At 44.0% G+C, this 17741-nt stretch overlaps 2 protein-coding genes across 3 annotated transcripts; one reads left to right on the top strand and one right to left on the bottom strand.

Moving 5' to 3' along the window:
• Nucleotides 1-5478: 5478 nt before the first annotated feature.
• Nucleotides 5479-11127, bottom strand: BCIN_03g00460 (hypothetical protein). 2 transcript variants are annotated; one of them, XM_024691681.1, is made up of 8 exons: nucleotides 10791-11127; nucleotides 10458-10669; nucleotides 10117-10311; nucleotides 9920-10060; nucleotides 8382-9856; nucleotides 8194-8324; nucleotides 7382-8096; nucleotides 5479-7312 (listed from the first exon to the last, which is right to left on the bottom strand). In XM_024691681.1, exons 2-8 carry the CDS (start codon nucleotides 10535-10537, stop codon nucleotides 5955-5957), a joined length of 4095 nt encoding a protein of 1364 aa, XP_024547452.1. In that variant the 5' UTR covers nucleotides 10538-10669; nucleotides 10791-11127; the 3' UTR covers nucleotides 5479-5954. The 2 variants fall into 2 exon arrangements, with proteins under 2 accessions (XP_024547452.1, XP_024547453.1); XM_024691682.1 differs by having other exon boundaries at nucleotides 8382-10060.
• A 2419-nt stretch (nucleotides 11128-13546) lies between these two features.
• BCIN_03g00450 (hypothetical protein) lies at nucleotides 13547-17301 on the top strand. Its single transcript, XM_024691680.1, has 2 exons — nucleotides 13547-14656; nucleotides 14716-17301. Exons 1-2 carry the CDS (start codon nucleotides 14414-14416, stop codon nucleotides 16858-16860), a joined length of 2388 nt encoding a protein of 795 aa, XP_024547451.1. The 5' UTR covers nucleotides 13547-14413; the 3' UTR covers nucleotides 16861-17301.
• The last annotated feature ends 440 nt before the right edge of the window (nucleotides 17302-17741 follow it).

Below are 17741 nucleotides of genomic sequence, written 5' to 3'. Positions count from 1 at the left end.
AGAATTTTCGAAATTCAAAAAGCGTGCCTTAGGATTCTCCGTACGTGAGGGGTGTTTATACAGAAATGGGACTCGTGATACACCGCACCGCAAGGTTATCGATGAGCAACAACAAAGGACATCACTAATCGGTAACTTGCACGAAGCGTACGGTCACAAAGGGGTTGAAAGCACATTTGACAAGGTACACAAGCTCTATTATTGGAATGGAATGTATGAAGATGTCAAACGATTCGTCAAATCCTGCCCCAATTGCCAGAAACGACAACCCAATGTCCAAGAAGAACCCCTGCACCCTACGTGGGTGAGCACCTGTTGGCAAAAATGCGGCTTAGATATCATGTACATGCCCCCGGATAACGGCTACAAATACCTTGTTTCTTTACGAGATGATTTATCAGGTTGGATCGAAGCCAAGCCATTGAGAAATGCGACGTCGCAAGCCGTCGCTGCTTTCATTTGGAATGTCGTTTGTAGGCATTCAGTCTTTGGCAAGGTTTCTGTGGACGGAGGACCCGAAAACAAGGCACACGTCGAATATTTCTTGAGAAAGTATGGGATCAAACGGGTGCAGATCTCCGCCTACAACTCGAAAGCAAACGGCCAAATTGAACGAGGACACAGACCCATAGCTGACGGACTGGCAAAGGTGATGGATGGTAAAAGCGGATGGCTGCGTCACTTGGACGCAATGTTGTTTGCTGACAGGGTGACCACACACCGACCGACCAATCTGACTCCATTCTATGTGATCTATGGACGCCACCCGGTGTTACCCATAGAAACGCAATATAGCACATGGAGAGTTTTAGATTGGGAAAAGGTTACTTCCCGTGAAGATCTCTTGGCGTTACGTCTTCGCCAGTTAGAAATGCACGATTTAGACATGGAGGAAGCGGTAATGCGCAAGAAACGATATCGTCTGGACGGAAAGGCGCGTTTTGACAAAGACAACAATGTGATTGACAAGAAAATCACTGCAGGGGATATAGTTCTTCAATTTGATCCGCAGTCGAAAATCGACATGTCTAGAGAAAGGAAACTTGGATACCGATGGCTTGGTCCATACCGTGTAAACAAAGTCTTACCGAACAAGAGCACTTACATTCTGGAAGAAATGGATGGAACTCCAATTGATGGGACTTATTCAGGAGCCCGCCTTAAGAAGTTCGTCAAGAGAGAGGGAGAATACATCCCAGTCGGAGGAGAAGAAGAGGATACGGGAGATATCACTGAAGATGAACTTGAAGACCCTCTGGAAGCATTGCTAAATCCAAGAAGGAGCGAGCGAATCGCTCAACGCTTTACGACAACAGAGGACATGATAGATCACATACAGGAGAATCAAGATGTCACACCACCGACAAACACCAATACTCGTGTCGTAGTGGAAATCCCAGCCATTAGCCCATCAACACGACGCGCTTTTCCAACAGTGCTAGAGTAATTGACGGGGCGTCAACCATACACCAAGGTAGGGTAGAATGGTAAACTTCGTTTGTCTTTGTTAGAAATCGAGAACTTCCTTATTCGGGTTAAGAATGCGTCTCTTTGTATTATACCCTTTCATTGCCTTTATAATTAGATCGCTTAGAGAACCACATCTAAGTCCAGAAGAGCTAGAAAAGTTCTATAAAGGCAGACAGAGTTTCCATTTTCTCTCTTCACTTGAGGTTCAAAACACTACAACCCTTTACTCAGCAGCTCCCTATCTCAAAAATATCTCTCTTGCCTCCTTTAAATCCTACTTCTCACTAATTCCCTTCTCTTATATCTTTTCTTAAAAATACTTTCACCTTTTCTGTAAAATATAACTTCGCAAACTTTTCGCGAAGTTACATTCAACACAGACTTTCACGATGTCGGACGAAGACAATAGTACAGGTTCAGGCCACCATTCATCAGACAACCAATCTCCAGCCCCTAGTGGCAATGAGGAAGAACAAGATCAGGCCATGATGATTGATGTGTCAGACATACGACTTCAGCACATGCGACACAATGCGATAATAACTGCAGGGAACGAAGCTATACTAGCAATGATGAGGGCCCATGAAGCCATCCAAACATTTCCGGAAGAAGAACGATACGCCAAGTACTTAGAGTTCAATAACTGGGTTGATGCTCAGAAAGACTGCGGTGACAACCTGAAAGAAATGTCCATGATCACCATCATTCGAGATAATCTCCACATCAAAGCCAATGTATCGACGAAGCAAATGAAGATCGACAACAAAGAGACTCTCACAAGAATAGAAAAGATTCGGCGCATGCGACAAAAGGCTATCGACAAACTCAGCCTGCTGTGGCACCATTCTCGTAAAGGCGTTACCTTCGCCACAATCCTCATCATGACATACGGAACTAGGTTCCAATATGAGCTAACCAAAGTAGTCAAATTGGCTGACCCCGACACGTTACTAGAAGTGGTCAATGGAGAGCTCATACGCCGACTGACAAGCCCCCCCAAGCCTGGAGTGCGGGTTAACAGACACTTGATGCCTTCTGAGTTTAGGATGGCTTTCAAAGTCCTCGACCCTAAGCAAGAACTTAAAGCCTTTGAGTGGGATGACGAGAGTCGAAAACAACTTGGCCTTAAGTACAATATGGTCGGAATGCTTGGAGAGGAAAGTTCCGACTACTCGGAAGACGTCCCACCGGCAGGAGACTCACACATTGAATTCAGTGCCATACCATCTCCACCTCCCAATGAGGAAGTGATCGCAAACCTGGAGAGATGGTCAAGATTGGGAGTCACAGTGGCTGAAGAAGACAAAGAGCCGCGACAAAATTGCTTGATGGATAAGTGGATCGTGAGACAAGCTGCACCATTGGGAAGTGAGGAGGAGGCAGAAAATGTGGAACAGCCCGAATCGTGCAAATGCCCACCGGAGGCTCTAGTATCAAAGGACTGGTACCTAGCCTTGAAAGAAAAATTCGTGGCCAAACAAATCGGCTGGATGACCATGGCCGAATTAATTCCGCGCAGACCTGAAGGACTTTGCAACTTCCACCTCCGCCACCTAGCGAACGTGCTAGGCCTCAAAACTACTCGAGTGAAGAGCGAGTATCTTGTCCACCGTCTCAAAACTGTGTATAAACGCAGGGACCGTATCGACGACGTGCGGATACACGACAAGTACTTCGCCTGGTTCAAGCTAAACGAAGGCGCGAACAAGGAAAGGAAGAAGAGGATCCTTGGAGTTTTGAAGTTTCGACCCTTAAATCCCTCAGCTAGTGAGCCAGCGTTCGAACTGGAGCCACCCGCCACCCTCACAAAAGTTCATGAAGTAGGTAGACGAAGAGCGTTGGCTACTGATCCAATCCTCACTATGTTGATGGACCGATGTTCCGATTCTGTGTCTGCATCGATAAAAATGTATTGTCACCACAACCGGTACGAAAAGCAGGGACTTGGCTTCGCTCATCACTGCTACTACGCCCCTTGGCAGCAAGGCTGCAGACAAGACCTGATGCTTTGGAGAGAAGTGGCTAAACAACGCATGGATCAGGAGTACCGCTTGGTGACGGTACCATTCCCTGCGCTCATCATCCAAGCAGAGGAAGACTTTGATCGCACCTTTGTGCATGGAAATGCTAGGGACCTGTATACCGTATCCGACTACAAGGTAGCGGATCACATTACAGCGTACGTCGTACATTCCCATGACGAAAATGGTGAGAATACGTCGCAAACTGAAGTCGTACACGGAAGGGTTAAACCTTCCGCTCTGAACGATACAGACTGGAGAACCTTGGCTGAAAGTACGCTTGGCAAGGGCAAGATGATCTTCGATCATGGATTCTTTCATGATATCACAGCTAAGAGACGACACCAGAGTTACACCAACTTGACGAAGTCCGATCAGTACATGAATGGACGGAATAACTCGTGGGCACTCGTAGCTGGAGGGAACCCTACCTCTATCCGGCCATACATGGACGCGTACGGGGATGAGCCGTTCGCAGCCACAATTGTTCCATATACGGCTGTGAAGAAAAGAAATGATGGAACCTTGGATCCGATCCTCGAGAATGGCATGAAGTACCAAGACCTGAGGGATGCCCACAGCAACTTGAAGCCAATCTTCAACAAGACAGTCACGTGGGATGGACAACACGAAATTCCAGGGTTTGCTGCCGAATGCCATCTGATTACTGAAAACCCTGTCGAACAAGCTCTTGTCGGGAGATTGCCATGGGATGATCACTCCGTTCTCATCGAAGCTTCACTCCTCCTCGAAATGACTGACGACGAATTCCATGATTGGTACCGTCGACATCAGAAAGAAATTTGGCATCAACATCAACGCGCTTTCACTGATGTCATCTCTAAAGAATCGGCTTATGGTGAAAAATCGTACTATTATGTAGCCTCTGTAGAACCGGCAGCTGGACAGAAACGAAAATATGCTTCAGCCGATGAAGAAGAAGGAATGCTGGGATTCTCTACAGACACCAGCGGTGAAGATGCTACTCCCCCTCCATCGCCCCAACCCCCGAGCCCTGCCCCCTCTCCCCAAGGAACCAGACGTGTAAAACGAAGAAGACGCGAACTCACGGGACAAGATAGGAGATTGAACGACGAAAGAGACGAGAACGAGGGAGTTACGGGCGTAATGAGAGGTGGCCTTTCCAACAGTCGAGGTCTCCCTGGGCGACCAAGAGGTTCAAGAAGAATACGTGAAGTTATTCCTGGAGAGAGACGCAGTGGAAGGCTTGCTGGTCGGAGTTCTCAACCAGAGTCGTAAAGGAAGACGATAAACGCATTTCATAACTTCGCAAACTTTTCGCGAAGTTATGATCGCAGCAAAAAGAGCATTGTTGTTTGGATTCTTGACTTTAATTGATCGGGCGATCAATTGACCAAAGTGGGGAGGAATGTGAGAGTGAAAACACGTGACTTCAGGGTCACGTGCTACCAACGTTTAGTATTTATAGCTTCTCTTCTGTAGACCTAAAAATATCATCGAAATTTTCTACCTTCTAAAGTTGTCTCCTGAAGAATTGAGTGCCCAGCTCCTACCGTCTCCCTCACCTCGCTGTCGCGATGTAGCGATTCTCCCCATTTTACTACGTGTAGCCACTTGCTCTATGCTTGGTATATGCGAAGGCTTTTCTTGTGTGACCATTACCACCTTCTACACTTTTACATCACTCGCTCTTATATCAACCCACTCAATCTCTATATATATATCTCATTACACATCTCATCAAATGAAGCAGACTAACCAACCAACCGACTGAAAAGAATGATACTCTTCCATTCCATTCCATTCCATTACATTACATTACCCTCAAATAGCCTAAAAGTAAATGGTTTAGTAGAGTTTGAAGACCTTGTATATATGTATATAATACCTAGGTACCTAGTTTGATATCTAAATAAACCTTCTATTCCACCATTATCCAGGCCCATAAATTATACGACTAATCATATCACATCACATCATTCAAGTATAAAACACATAACCTAGCTGTACCTAAAGATTTCTTCACTGATTTCTTCATCATCTCATATAATACATATCTGTTCATCTATCCCATCAATCATCACCACAATCCTCCCCTCACACCATCGCTCCACCCCCAGGGTATCTTATTTCACATTCCACACTAATTCATTTCCTTCCATCCAACTTGAAGAATCCCCACATCCCTAAAACCAAGAGGCCACATCCATCTCAAGCACAAATTTCATGCATTACACCCGGGTATATAGAAGCCACACTCTCTCAAAAGTTCAAAGCCCAAAGCCAAACGCCACACCGAATTTTATCACTCCGTCCCTCCATATTGTTACAATTCCCAGATATCCATGTCCCAATTTTGATGCTGCCATGATGTTTCCATAACGCCTCAAAATGCAAGTCCCTTTAAGATTCGTATTCATACCCATCATTCCATCATTCCGTTCAAATGTCTCCACTCATCGGGGTTATCCACGTCCCAATTCAGTTCTTTTGGTTAGCCCTCCAATTCTCCAACATCTTTCTAACTTCCTTCATGGCTACTGGCTTCGTCATAAAAAGATCAATGCCACAAGCTCTCGCCTTCTCCACATCATCTTTACCTGCCAAACCCGTCAGTGCCACCACTAGTGCTTCATTTTTCTTCTCGCCCTTGTCTATTCCATCGTTGATTATTGCTCGCTCTCGTCTTGACTTTTCCAATTTCCGAATTTCTTTTGTGGCATCGAATCCATCTAGAATTGGCATACTTATATCCATGAAAATAATATCATATCCCTCTGGTCGTTCCTCAACTTTCTTCACTGCTTCAAGTCCATTTTCTGCCTCGTGAACCGTTGTGTATCCCAACCTCGTTATAAAGTGACGCAAAAGTTTGAGATTTATCATGTTGTCATCTACTAAAAGTAGATTTGGTGTAAAGGGGTCAGAATCTGCGATCGCGATTGAAGGTTGGCGTGTACTTGTAGCTGTGCTTGAAGAAATAGATGGGTGACTAGTCACATACCCAGCTGGTGGATTAGGGAGAGATGTGAGACCAAAGCTTGAAGCTATGGGAGTGAGAAGGTCATTATCCAGGGAAAGTTCTCCGTTTGCAACAGAGTTTTTACCGCCTGAAGGTAGAGGAAATGGGAATTCTTTGCCCTTCTCAACAAGTGCGTTTGGTGTCGGTGATTCAATAGCTTTCCGGGCATTCTCGCTATCAGCTGCCATACGACTATTATCCAGAACTTCGCCACCATTCGGAGATATAAGCAAATCCTCAAAGACGTTACTAAGATCATTAGTGCTAGCTTGCCCGATGCCAGATGGATCGGGAGTGATGGCTGTACTAATTGTAGTTGTCACACCTTCAAGACAAGATCGAAGTGCTCTTGCAAGTTTGAGTGGGCCCACTGGTTTTGCTACTACGGTGACATTGCCTCTCATGCCAGCTTCTGCGAATGAGTGGTGGAAGCGTGAAGAGTGTGGCGACAGAACCAAAATTGACGGTTTACTTTGGCGAGGGAGCATTTTACGGAGATTCGCGAGAACAGACAAGTCTGGAGCGTTGGCTATGATAATATCTGGGTTTTTCGATAATGGCACAATCTTCAGACCATACCAATTTGTAAGGAAATTTCTGACGGACCCTTCGAGAAACTTTCCCTTCCTTGCAAGTATAGGATCTATAGTAGGAGGATTGAAATTGAAGAGGCCTACTTCACGTCCGCTTATCTCACTTCGCAATAATGATATTGATTCGTCTGTCTCACGCAACAGCGAAGTTACAGCTTTTGGTGTGGCTGGTGCTGATGTATCTTTTGGTATTTCGCGAAGAAGTGGCAAGGTGACTCTGACTTCTAGAGGATTATATTAGTACGGTCCCAACATGTCATATTTACGCAGCCGGAAAGTTCAAGGTTACTCACCAGTACCACGTCCCAGCTCGCTATCAATTGTAATGTCTCCTTCAAGTAGGTTAATAATACTTCTTACAATAGACAATCCCAATCCAGTTCCACTTGAGAGAGTATTCTCCTGAGCAAATGGAGTGAAAAGCTTCGATCTAAGGAACTCGTTGGATATGCCCTTTCCTGTGTCGGTCACTGTCAAAATTATCATGGATCTCGGAGTTTTCCCATCACCAGGAACGTTAAGATCATCTAGTTTGGCGGTCTCTAACTTGACCCGTACATAGCCGTGTGACGTATACTTCAAAGCGTTTCCGAGCAAGTTCATGATAATTCTTCGGAAAGCACCGGGCTGGGTAGTAAAATTGTAATCATCTAGAGCAATGTCCAGGATGACTGAAACTTGTGGGGTTTGGTTTCCTGAAGACGACATGGCAAGCAATCCTGATTGTCTTTTAGTATCCGAGCTTTTGTCATGTACATCATGAACCATATCGAAAGTTTTTGCTGTGACGTTTTGAAAAACATAACCAGCAAAAACACTTTCAACAACCTCTTCACAAAGAACCGCTACATCCACAGGAGCAAACAGATTAATCATAGGTAAATCGGATTGTTGTAAAGCCAGGGGACCATTAGTACTAGATTGCGATCTTCGTTTCGTGGAGCCCCGACGATTTCTACGCCAATTCTTCTCAAGACTACTAATTTTGGAAAAGTCCAGAATATGATTCTAAAAAGAAGTAGTCAGCAAGAGTGAACAAGGTCCGGGGAATGAGTAAAGGGGTGTGAGAGTCAGCTAATCCCAAGATCAGTCAAAAGAAACTCACAATAGTATCCAAGAGGGTACGGCCACAACTGTCAATAGTTTCAACAAGTTCTTGAGCAAGATTTGGCAATGAAAGATCATCTAATATCTCTGCAGACGCAAGTATTCCGTGCAGCGGGCTTCTCAATTCGTCTTTACACATGGTTAGCTCCCTTGGTAAAACGCTGACAATTGTTGGTCAATACTTACGAGAAATACTTCCAATAAAGTCACTCTTCTTCTGATCAGCAACTTCGGTACTTATACGAGAACATTCAGCCATGACACTATTTCCAAATGCAGTGAGAAATGACAATTCGTTTTGCTTAGATAGAATACGTGTGGGTTCCGTTGACCAAACACAGCATGCACTGAGCCAGCGAGAACGGCCAGCATCCCAAAGTGGAACAAATAACAACTGGCGGACACCAGGAAAATGATTCGACAGAAATTTTCCATCTGCTGCAGCCCTGGCGATTTTGTTCTTTCCACGTTGTTGATTTCTGCCTCGTCTCGCGGAAGATCTATAACCTTTGAGGATTTCATCATCTGACGCTGAGGACAGAGATCCATCCGAATCAAAAGTCCAAAGTTTTCCGCGTGGATACCGGCGCAAAAACTGATGTAACGATTTCTCCTCGAATGGTAAGAACGTATGAGTGCCTGGATATGGATCGCCATTAATCGATGATGCTTCCGGGGTGGAAAATCCTAAAATCTCAATTTCTCGTGTTTGTGACATGGTCGATGACCGAGTGAAAGGTCGTGAAATCGAGGATTGATGATTGTATCCGTTGCTCATTTCATCGTCACCACTTGTCTGGCTATCAGTAACAGATGGTTCCAAGTTAGAAGTTTGCGTATCACTGCTGAAACCTTTTTGTGCATCGTAAAATACAGCCCCGCCGTCTACCTCGAACGCCTCCCTAATAAGATTGGAAGCGCGTGAGAAGAGCAACTTTAAAGCCGAAGCTTCGGTAAACTCCTCGTCGGGGGTATCGGTCTTACACATCTCGGAAGGCGACTGCTCAGTTGTGCTAGTCTCTCCATAAGAGGAGTACTGTGTGGACTCCATGCCTGGTCGTTCACTGGCAATTGAACCCGATCGTTCCGATGTCAAAATAGTATCCTCTATCCTTGTAGGAATCGTTGAAGTTGACGTTAACGTTACATGCCCCTTTTCTTTAACATTGCTAAGAGAAAGAGACGTAGCACTCGACATCCTTGTCGATGACGAAGACTTTGACTTGGGACGTCTGATCCCGGTGTCTGTTTCAAACTGTCCAACAATCTTTGTACCTTCTCCATCTTCTGCTTCCATGTCTGCCTCTTCGAGTTCTGCACGACCTTCGACGAATGATGCAAGACCTCTGCTCATCTTCATGCCACGTCGGTGTTCCTCCACCTCTCGATTTAACTCTAGATGCTTCATAACAGTGCATGCCATTGTGCCCAAGAAAGAGATATCATCTTTGGAGAGTCCGGGCCTGGCTTGACTATCGACCACAAATAAACTTCCAATCGGTATGCCTCGCTTGGTGATAAGTGGAACTCCTGCATAAAATCTGAGGTGTGGGGCTTCAGTGACAAAAGAAAGTTGATTGAATCGGTCATCCAAGGTTAAATCATTGACAATGAATGAGGGATACTCTTCACCGGATAAGGTTGGGGCAGTTTCGATGGTCCTGTAGCAGAGATTAAACACAGTTGATGACTTGATTTTAAATTCAAATTCGCTTTTGTCATACCTCTCGCACAACCTACCAGCCTTTGACACAGAAGTACAGCCGAGCCACAATTCATCACCTGGTTTGTGCTTTGTTGCGTCTACCAGGTTTAATGATTTTGTGCTTTCTGCAATGAAATACTGTGTGCCATCATCGATAAGACTTGAGGGATTTGTCAGCTACGAAACAAATAGAAGACACGCATGCTGGAAAAATACCTGATCATTGCTCTTTGCACCTCTAATCTCCATGATACAAGTTGGCAGAATGCTGTCAATGATGTATCTGGAGAAGAAATTTTGGTTGAGGTAACTTCCGATTGTACTTCTAAATCCGGATTGCCAGACTCTGTGGATGATTGGGGTGCTGGAAAACATGTCTCGGTATTTATGGAAGTGGTTGGTTGGTAGTACCTGAGGAAGATAGATATCAGCATGAGAACCCTTTCGCATTTGAACTTGCGGTACCAAATGCGTCAATAGTGAGCCGTTCTATGGTGTCTCCTGCCATGATATTTGTTCCACCTGTGCACCCAATTCAAAGTAAACCATGGACATACTTGTATAATTCTCTGGCTCTGGCGGAATCGGAGATCCCCTCAACATGCGAGAGCGCAACTGTTGCTTCTACCGGCGCCATCTGCGCTTGGTCTTAATTGAACGGCTGGCCAGCTTTCAGAGAATTCGACGGGACAGGATCGAGAGAAGGTAGCAAAGGGGATGGGTGGATGATCCGTCTATGAGTAGAAATGGTCGAGGCAGCGAGATCTGTCTAATGAATGCGATGATCAGAAATCGAGGGATTAAAGTTTCTGAATTTATTGACGATCGGGACATTGAACGGAAAAGTGAAGTTCATGGGAAAGGACAGGGAGGTGCGAGATCTTACTCACCTAGTGTCTAATTGTTTGCATGCATTGGATTGGGCCAAAGAGCAGCCCCTCCACCTTTCTTCAATATGATAGACACAGACAATGCAATGCAGCACCAAATCAAACGCCAATGCCTTACGAGTACCGGTTTCGCAGAGACCCAACGGAATGCAGCAGAGAAGTCTCAGACACTGGAGGCAGTCTAGGCCTCGATCGTGCTCAGGTGTATTTTAAATCTTTTTTATAGTTTTTTGCTTAATTTCTGAACAATAATCTTATCTGTTCTCCCGCACAGCATAAACGGAAAAAGAGTTTGGATGGTGAGAAGGTCGATTGGCAGGCTGGTAGATTGGTCGGCAGATAAGGTTGGTGGTCAGGGTATAAATTATTATTGCGTTCAATAGAATTGGCGGAGATTACATAATGAATACTAGGGGTCCACGCTTGACCTGATGCTTCTTAGCGCGCTGGTATCGTAGTGCGCGCATACATTTTGACTGGACACGGGCCAGGAAGGAGAGAAGTTCTTGTGTCTCGAGGTGTGTTGCTTGGTGTGCACGACGAAAGGTCTGGATTGGATGCAGAAAACGTGATCGACATGTTGCGTCATCATGCAGCGATTCTGGGTTGGGATGGGTATCGTAAGCGACAGAGGCGTGCGTGTAACAATACCCTCGTGAAATTGATTGCTCTCTGCCCTCGCTTTTACTCTTACTCTTTTTCTCACTCTTCTTTCTCTTCTTACCCTTCTTACCCTTCTTCTTACTCTTACTCTTGATGTTGTTATTCTTACCCTCACTCTCCCTCTCCCTCTCACTCATATGTGACTGACTCTTCCCTCTTCACGCATACCTACCCATCCTGTTCTATACTATACACACACATGCTCTACTCCCTCTCAATTTCTCAAGTCATTTGCAGATTGTAAGAACTAGACAAGAACTAAGCAAGAACTAAACAACTAATAAACCGCAACTAATCAAGAACTAATCAACTAAACAACAGCTAAACAAGAACTAATCAACTAAACAACAACTTAACAAGAACTAATCAAGAACCCTTGGGAGACATTGCACACTCCCTCGAGACTCCTTGTCTAGATCCTGCAGTGACTAGAACTAAAACATGCCACTAATGGACCCTTTGTTTTACTTTTTTTTCTTTCTTCCTCATTTCTCCTCCCTCTTCTCCACATTAAAAGATTCTGACCCTTCGTTGACGGTTAGTACGTGCTTTATCTACTACAACATGCTTAAGGGAGCATCAAGATTTATCCTTGCTCCTGCATTTGTGTGTATCACGTTACACATCCTTCCCTTCGCACCACCCCTGAAATCTCCATAAAACAGTTCGGATTCAAATAGTTTGTATTTTCCAAAGTCTAATCGCAGCGTGATGAAGTGATGAATGTTGGCTCTTGGGTATAGTCCGCCATCTCGTGTGCACCCCTAGCACACCGTACTTTATACTTCTCCCTAGTGTGACGATTAAGCACATGGAGCACTAACATCTTGCAACCATCGAACCAACATTCCTCCCCAATCTGTGTGGCTGAGTTGTATCCCCATCTATTCCCCTTTCAGGTAATGCTCGCCAGCTCACAGGTATCAAGATTCAAAATCCTATGTTCAACTCTGTCTGGCCATGGCATTCTCGCATGCTATTTCTCTGCCAGGTGGGGGCGTGTTTGAAACTTATCTGGAGCTGGCTGGGCTGCATGTACAACGACTGTTTCTTGCCATTCTTCAAGTAGCTGCTGGCTGCTGGCTGCTGGCTGCTAGCTACTACCTACTACCTGCTAACTACGACATGCTTCCGTTTCGTGGATTTCAAGAGTTGCAAAAGTTCTACGGTACTGGCAATCTTCGATTCCGAAGCTTCCGATTCCATCATATCTCATCTTCCGTGGCATGGCACAGTACGACATTTTTGCATTATGGCCACGAGAGTTTGATCTCAATCCAAGGTCGGGCTACCGGAGTTCGGCCTATCTTGTTTGGGGAGGGGAGGGGGAGATGAGCACACACGTGGTTTTGCAACATGGAACGGATACTCCCATCTCCAGGGAAAAGATGACAAGTCAGACTCCGAAGAAGAATATTCTGGAAGGACACATCGGGATATGGTACATATGATGTAGTAGTAACGGGGGAAATCTGCTTTGTAAGGATGAGGAAAAGCATAATATATGAATAAAGACATTTAATATCATTTACCACCACTAGCACAGTAACGTTAACCTTAATAATCAAGGAACTTAGCATCTCTTTAGAGTTCATTAGATCAAGTGGAAGTTGGGAAGTTTGGAAGCATGAATTTGATGTCATACAGGTGCTCGAGTGAAATTAGATGTTTTAGTTCTTTTCGTTGCTCTATATTCTCTGGCATTCCTCGTCTTCTCTGTCTCTCCATTCTTCGTATTCTCTATTTGTTCCGTTGTGCTTCGAGGTGCCAATACTCGGTCCATTCTGCACGTTATCATCTAGTCTGCCTCCATGGCAATGGCCCTCGGAGAGCCAGCGGAGCGTCATGTACATCTAGATACTAGATATCAAGGACATTTATACATAATAGGTAAAGAGATAGCGAAGGGAGGTGAGTAGTAGATCACGCAGATCAAATAAATCGCATAGATAGATGACCTTAGATTGTTTGGCTGCCTCCAAGTGCTGTGTGCTCTGTACTATCATCATCCACTTGTTACATCTACTTATTACCATCTATATATAACTATCTATACTATTATAATATACTATTATACTATTATACTACTACTCGAGTACCTACAATTTACAGCGAATCTATAATTACATCGATTAATTCGCCACCTACCTATCTGGGTGCATATTATCCCTAAAAATATGAAATAAGAGTCAAAATCAAAATCAAAATAACATATCACGCCCACCTGCTCTTTCTGTCTGTACTTGTCCTGATGAGTCTGCCATCCATTTCCATCCGCCGTGATCCGTCTCATCGCATCTCATCTCATCTCATCTCATCTCTTCAATCTCTTCAATCTCTTCAGACTCACCCATGGCATCAATCTTGGCCTGAGGCAGTTGAAATCTCTCTCTCTCTCTCCCTCTCTCTCTTTTCCATCCGTCTGCCCTTTTGCCTGTTTGCCCCCACGGCGCCACTCTCCTCTGCACATCCATCTCATCCTTTCGGCGTTTGCGTCAACAAGAATCGATCCCTTACATCCGAAAGATTCTGTACCTCACACCAGCGACCAGGGTTTGATTGGCATCACCGACTCCTCTCCCATACGTGCTCGTACATACATTGCGACGTCCAAAAGGCTCTACATGTACTACCAAGATCTCGAAATCGACTAACATCGCCATAAATGCCGAGCATCCCACAGAGCCGCTTTTCTACGATACAAAATCAACAACTCGTACCCATTTCAACACATATCCATCATATCCATCTGCCTACCCCTTACACAGCATCTCCACCCCACGAGCATTTACAAGTGGGGGTATTCGAGCACCTCCTCACTTCAAACTCTATTCGCTTTGCGATAGTCGCATCTCGATCGCACATCAATTAGATTTGCGTTTGCGAGTGGCGTGGAGAATATTCCTTCGGTCCAAGGCCGTCTTTCACACTTCACCTCTTTAATTCAGCCATCGTTCACCATGCAAATGAATGAGACTTCCATCAATATGAAGCCCGATCCTAATCAAGTCGCATGCGACGAATTTTACAATAGCCTCAACCTCGACAATCTACCTCCCAACCATAATCTACAGGCTGTCGGGGCGAAGAACAATGTTGCACCGGGCCCCGAGGCTGTAAAAACAGAAGTCCCACAAAAAGCTCCAAAGAAGAGGAAGAGGGTGGTGATCTCGTGTACTGAGTGCCACAGGCGCAAGCAAAAGGTTCTTTTCGCTGTTCTTATTGTATTTGCATGAGATGAGTTGTCTAATACCACGTCTAGTGTGATCGTCAATTTCCATGTTCGAATTGTGTCAATCGCAACAAGCAAGATGTTTGTCAATATGAGAACGAATCTGCGAGGAAACAACAATTGCTAGATGACTTGCGGTCGTCTGATAATACGGAATACGGAAAAAATTCACAAGTCGAGTCGGATTCCGTCGCAAAAGTGAGTGCTTTAGGATATGCAAAGTCAAATGGCACTCATTCGAATACAACGCTGGGGATCTTCAAGAAGATAGAGGCCGAGGTCAACGATGGCGCCGCTGTGACATCGCATTCCATAACAACATCCGAGAACGCTGGACTTCGGGAGAAATACAAGAGCTTGATACGACAATTACCATCTCGACCTGCTATTGATATGCTTTTAAAGACATTCTTCCACGAAGTCAACTTCCAGTATTATGCTTTAGACGAAGGAACGTTTCGCGATCATCTCAGAAATTGGAACAATCTCTCTTTTGCAACTTTGAATAAAGGACCACAAGAATTACCTGCAGATTTACAATTTTTTCCCGCCCTCCTATTTCAGTGTATTGCTATGTCCTTGCTATTTCAACCACCAGATCATGATTCGAGTTTGGAGTCACTCAAATATGCAGCGGGAATGTCATTTGATGATCTTGCGGCTGACTACAGTGATTCGGGAGTCAGTATCTTGACCTTACTCGGCAAACGAAACACTACTCTTGTGACTGTTCAGGCCGGGTTTGTAAGGGCGTCGTACCTGAAATATAGTGGAATGGTGCCCGAGAGTTGGCACTCTCTATCCCAAACAATCAAAGACGCTCAAGAGATTGAATTACACAAAGATAACAATCAACCTCAACGTCACAAGCCTGAGGATGGATACGAACACGTTTGGCACCAACAACTTCGGAGGCGAACCTGGTTGGTACTCGCGCTATGGGATATACACCTAGCATTGGTTCTTGGTCGACCTACCACCATTGATATGCGTGATCCAAGACCACCTTTTCCTATCGACGCTCCTATACCTGCGACTCTTGAAGATCGACGCAAGACCCCTCCGATAGTACGAAAGTCTACAGATATGCCCACACCTTTGACCATGCTGCTATGGTATGTTGAAGTTATGGCTCCACTCTGGGATATATATTACCTTGAGAAAGATGGACCACAATCGAGCGATGCACTCAAGGTTCAAAAGATGCACATGAATATCAAACAAATTCATGAGTTGTGCCCACCCTATTTCAGAGCCGAGAATCCTGATACAACTTGGGATAATCATCCAGATTGTTATTGGATTCCACCTTGCCGATTAATCTTTCAAAACGGTGGTGCTTTCACAACAATGGCTCTTCATAGACCATATATTTGTCTCTCGGTTTCAAGTCGCCGTTCTGCTCTTGAAGCTGGTCTGGAAATTTTGCGAGTGCAACGCGAATATTTCAATCTACTACAGACCAAACATTATAAAATGTTTAACCTTGTTCTTAATACCTTTGACGCTATTATCCTCTCAGCCGCCATTTATATCCTACATCCATTTGAGAACAGGGATCTTCTTGACAGTACTCTACAACATTTTGATTGGGCTATGGAGAGATTTCATACTATGATTGGTCGCAACCCAATTGCAAATACAGCGTCGGGTGTACTCAAAGCAATCAACATCCGTTTGAAGAAAGCATTAGGAACAAATAAACCTCAACCCTCAACTCCATCAGATGTTGGATCCAATCCATCATCAACAGTCGCTAGCTCACAAGCTGTAAGATCTGGTACTTCTATATCCGCACAATCTTACAACTCTCCTGCATCATCCACCGACCCCACAACCATATCATCAGCAAATTCTGCCAATGGAAGTCATTACAATCTTCCCACAATACAAAACTTGACCTCACCAAATCCCAATACAACAGGTACATGGGAATTTCAAGGAGCTAACAACATGGTGCCGCATAATTTCGATCTTTCTTCCATTGCTCCTTTACAACCGATGCATGATCTTATCTTTAATGATTTGAGTACGAACCTTGGAGGAACAAATTATGATTTGCCATTTCAAAATTTCCAAGACCCAAATTTGTATGCGCAACCCGAACCATGGCAATTTGAAGGAGATTTGGGTCAGGATAGTTTTTGGGCAGTTATGAATAATTACAATCCTTAAGTAAGGCTTTGGGTATATATTGGGAGGTTATTTTGATTTTATCATTGTTCAAAAGAGCAGGAGCAACAGAAGGTGTATAAGCAGTATCCATGAGGTGGAAACGAATTTTAGGTCTTTACATGGCTCACATGACGTATACGATGATGGGCTGATGATTGGAAAATACAGAAAGGTTGAATGGGTGTGGCCACGGAAGAAAGGGGATGAGCAAAATATAGTTCTATACATGTTGATATTATCCAGTCTCATTCTAGGTGATCACATCCTAGGTCTAACGAGGTATTTTTGGGCGGCATTCGTTGAAAATATTTTAAGGGGTAGAGGTGGAGGGTATATCGGCAAGCCTACACGGATATGATTATTATGCTATACATAATGTATATATTACACGGAGTTATTATTATCTTGTTATGTAATTGAACTATTCATTAAGAGTTTATAAAAGTGTTTCTTTTTCTTTACTTGTTTCTTCACTCTTTATATCTGCTGATATTTTCTTTGATACAACGACTTGGTGAAATGAATATGGATTTGAGGTTTAAGAAAAGCCATGCAAAAGGATAGTTGGGTAGATAGTTTGTAGATAATTGAGTAGATAGTTGGGTAGATTAGGAAATAAGGAATTCTTGAAATAATGATAATTAGCTTGTGAAATGAGATAAGGGAGATAGAAGCGGGAATGGGAATGGAAATGGGAATGGGAATGGGAGATGGGGGATAGAATATATCTTATTATTATTATTATTATTATTATTATTATTATTATTATTATTATTATTATTATTATTATTATTATTATTATTATTATTATTATTATTATTATTATTATTATTATTATTATTATTATTATTATTATTATTATTATTATTATTATTATTATT

The sequence above is a fragment of the Botrytis cinerea genome, chromosome 3, assembly GCF_000143535.2.
Source record: "Botrytis cinerea B05.10 chromosome 3, complete sequence".
NCBI lineage: Eukaryota > Fungi > Ascomycota > Leotiomycetes > Helotiales > Sclerotiniaceae > Botrytis > Botrytis cinerea.
Note: the sequence above shows the minus strand (reverse complement) of the source record. Positions and strands in the feature narration are given on the sequence as shown.